Source organism: Cebus imitator, unplaced genomic scaffold (assembly GCF_001604975.1).
Source record: "Cebus imitator isolate Cc_AM_T3 unplaced genomic scaffold, Cebus_imitator-1.0 Scaffold254, whole genome shotgun sequence".
NCBI lineage: Eukaryota > Metazoa > Chordata > Mammalia > Primates > Cebidae > Cebus > Cebus imitator.
Genome location: NW_016107569.1, coordinates 2,949,801 through 2,952,693, shown reverse-complemented (window position 1 = coordinate 2,952,693; position 2,893 = coordinate 2,949,801). Strand labels below are relative to the sequence as shown.

Here is a 2,893-nt window from a genome sequence, read left to right as displayed (position 1 = left end):
ATGGTCTCGATCTCTTGACCTCGTGATCCACCCGCCTCGGCCTCCCAAAGTGCTGGGATTACAGGCGTGAGCCACCGCGCCCGGCCAATTTTTGTCTTTTGTAGTAGAGATGGGGCTTCACCATGTTGGCCGGGATGGTCTCCATCTCTTGACCTCGTGATCTGCCCGCCTTGGCCTCCCAAAGTGCTGGGATTACAGGCGTGAGCCACCGCACCTGGCCGAGACAGGGTTTATGTTTAGAAGAGATCGGACCATGTTAGCCACACTGGTCTTGAACTGCTGACCTCAGGTGATCTACCCACTTTAGCCTCCCAAAGTGCTGGGTTTACAGGCATGATCCACTGTGCCTGGCCAGGTTAAAATCTTATATTTTAGTTTCTTAATTTTTATTTTGAACATTAAACTTCTAAGAATATTATTATATAGCAAGATAACTTTCCAAAAATTTAACAAATTGTTTTGTATATTAAGGTTTTTTGCTTTTAGAGAGCAGACATAATGGCTGTGGGGCAGTGTACAAGTTTGTATGATCAAAAAGAGCAAAGTTACCTCTATTCTCATTTTACAGGAGCAGTAGAGAACTGTGGACTATTCTGCTTGGGAGGTCGGCTCTGAGAGAGCTGGTAAGTGGTGGTATTCTTGAGTGGGTTCTCTGGGTTCTTTGTGTAGCTTTTGTCACTAAAAAAACCTTGCTTTTCTTTAATGTAGGAATTAAACATGTTTATTTATTTAGAGATGGAATTTCACTCTTGTTGCCCAGGCTGGAGTGCAATGGTGCAATCTCTAGTCACTGCAGCCTCTGCCTCCTGGGTTTAAGTGATTCTCCTGCTGCAGCCTCCTGAGCAACTGAGAGTACAGGCGCATGTCACCATGCCTGGCTGATAATTTTTACATTTTTAGTAGAGATGGGGTTTCACCATTTTGGCCAGGCTGGTCTTGAACTCCTGATCTCAGGTGATCTGCCTGCCTTGGCCTCCCAAAGTGCTGGGATTATAGGCATGAGCCACTGTACCTGGCCATTTTCTTTTTTTTTTTTTTTTTTTTTTTTGAGACAGTCTGACTCTGTCACCCAGGCCAGAATGCAGTGGCACAATCTCAGCTCAATGCAACCTCTACCTCCTGGGTTCAAGTGATTGCCTGCATCAGCCTCCCGAAGAGCTGGGATTACAGGTACATGCCACCATGCCCAGCTAATTTTTGTATTTTTAGTAGAGATGGGGTTTCACCGTGTTGGCCAGGCTGGTCTCGAACTCCTGACTTCAGGTGACCTGCCTGCCTCGGCCTCCCAAAGTGCTGGGATTATGGGTGAGCCAATGCCTGGCGTAAACACTTTTTTTATTACTAAAACTTTATAATCATGGCCAGATGCAGTGGCTCATGCCTGTAATCCCAGTCCTTTGGGAGGCCAGGGCAGAAGGATCACTTGAGCACATAAGCTGAAGGCTAGCCCTGGCAACATAGCAAGAACCTGTCTGTACAAAAAATTTAAAAAATAAATAAACCAGGCATGGTGGTGCATGTCTGTAGTCTCAGCTACTTAGGAGGCCGAGGTGGGAGGATTGCTTGAGTCTGAGAGGTTGAGGCTGTAGTGAACTCCAACCTGGGAGACAAAGCAAGACGCTGGCTCACAAAAGCCAAAAGCTTTATAAACATTATGCATTCCTTACTTCTCTGCTGAAATGAGACTGTGTCTTACAGTCTGGCCACTGAAGGCTTCTAAATCTATCTTTCCTTATACTTCATTGAGTCCTTTTTTTTTTTTTTAAAAAAAAGATGGGTTTCACCATGTTGGTGAGGCTGGTCCTGAACTCCCGACCTCAGGTGATCCGCCCGCCTTGGCCTCCAAAGTGCTTAGATTACAGGCGTGAGCCACCATGCCTGGCCCTTCATTGAGTCCTTTTAATGAAAAGATACCAGTGTTCATTGATTGGCTCCCGAGAATAGGGGTACAAATAGCATTCTGTTACCTCAACCTAAGAAAGATTCTCAAGCCTTGATCATAGTGGCAGTGGTTTCTAGGATTTTTTTTTTTTCCTTTTGAGACATGGTCTCACTCGGTCCACCAGGCTGGAGCACAGTGACATAATGTTGGCTCACTACAGCCTCAATCTCCAGGATCAAGTAATACTCAGCCTCCTCAGCAGCTGGGACCACAGGTGCACACCACCACCCCTCATTAATTTCTGTATTTTTTGTAGAGATGGGGTTTTACCATGTTGCCCAGGATGGTCTCAATCTCCTGGGCTCAAGGGATCCACACACCTTGGCTTCCCAAAGTGCTGGTATTATAGATGTGAGCCACTGCGCCTACCCTGGTTTCTAGGATATTTCCAAGTATATAATCAATAAAGGACAGTTCTTCATGTTGATTCTCGGGTGTTCTGATCTTGTGAAAATAAAATGTTAAGATGACACTCATTTATCTTTTTCTTTATTTTTATTTTGGAGATGGAGTCTTGCTCTGTTGCCCAGGGTAGAGTGCAGTGGTGCCATCTCAGCTCACTGTAACCTCCACCTCCTGGGTTCAAGTGATTCTCCTGCGTCAGGCTCCCGAGTAGCTGGGAGTACAGGCTCGTGCCACCACACCTGGCTAATTTTTTTGTATTTTTGGTAGAGACAGGGTTTCACCATGTTAGCCAGGGTGGTCTTGATCTCCTGACCTTGCGATTCGTCTGCCCCGGCCTCCCAAAGTGCTGGGACTACAGGTGTGAGCCACTGCGTCTGGCAAGATGACATTTTTTGTTATTTTTATTATCATTAGCAGAATTAATGTTATTTATTTTAGATCCTTAACATTTCTTGATATGCCTTCATTTGATAATTCTACTTCTAGGAATGTATCTTTTTTTTTTTTTTTTTAGAAAGGGAAGAAGCTGATCTTGCTCCTTTTCCA

At 45.0% G+C, this 2,893-nt stretch overlaps 1 protein-coding gene across 1 annotated transcript in view; it reads left to right on the top strand.

The window, feature by feature from the left end:
* NUP188 (nucleoporin 188) overlaps positions 1-2,893 on the top strand; it is a 63,429-nt gene that overhangs the window by 7,655 nt on the left and 52,881 nt on the right. Inside the window, exon 2 of the mRNA XM_017499132.2 lies at positions 569-623. Within this exon, the coding sequence (XP_017354621.1) occupies positions 569-623 (55 nt within the window). The remainder of the gene's footprint in view (positions 1-568; positions 624-2,893) is intronic.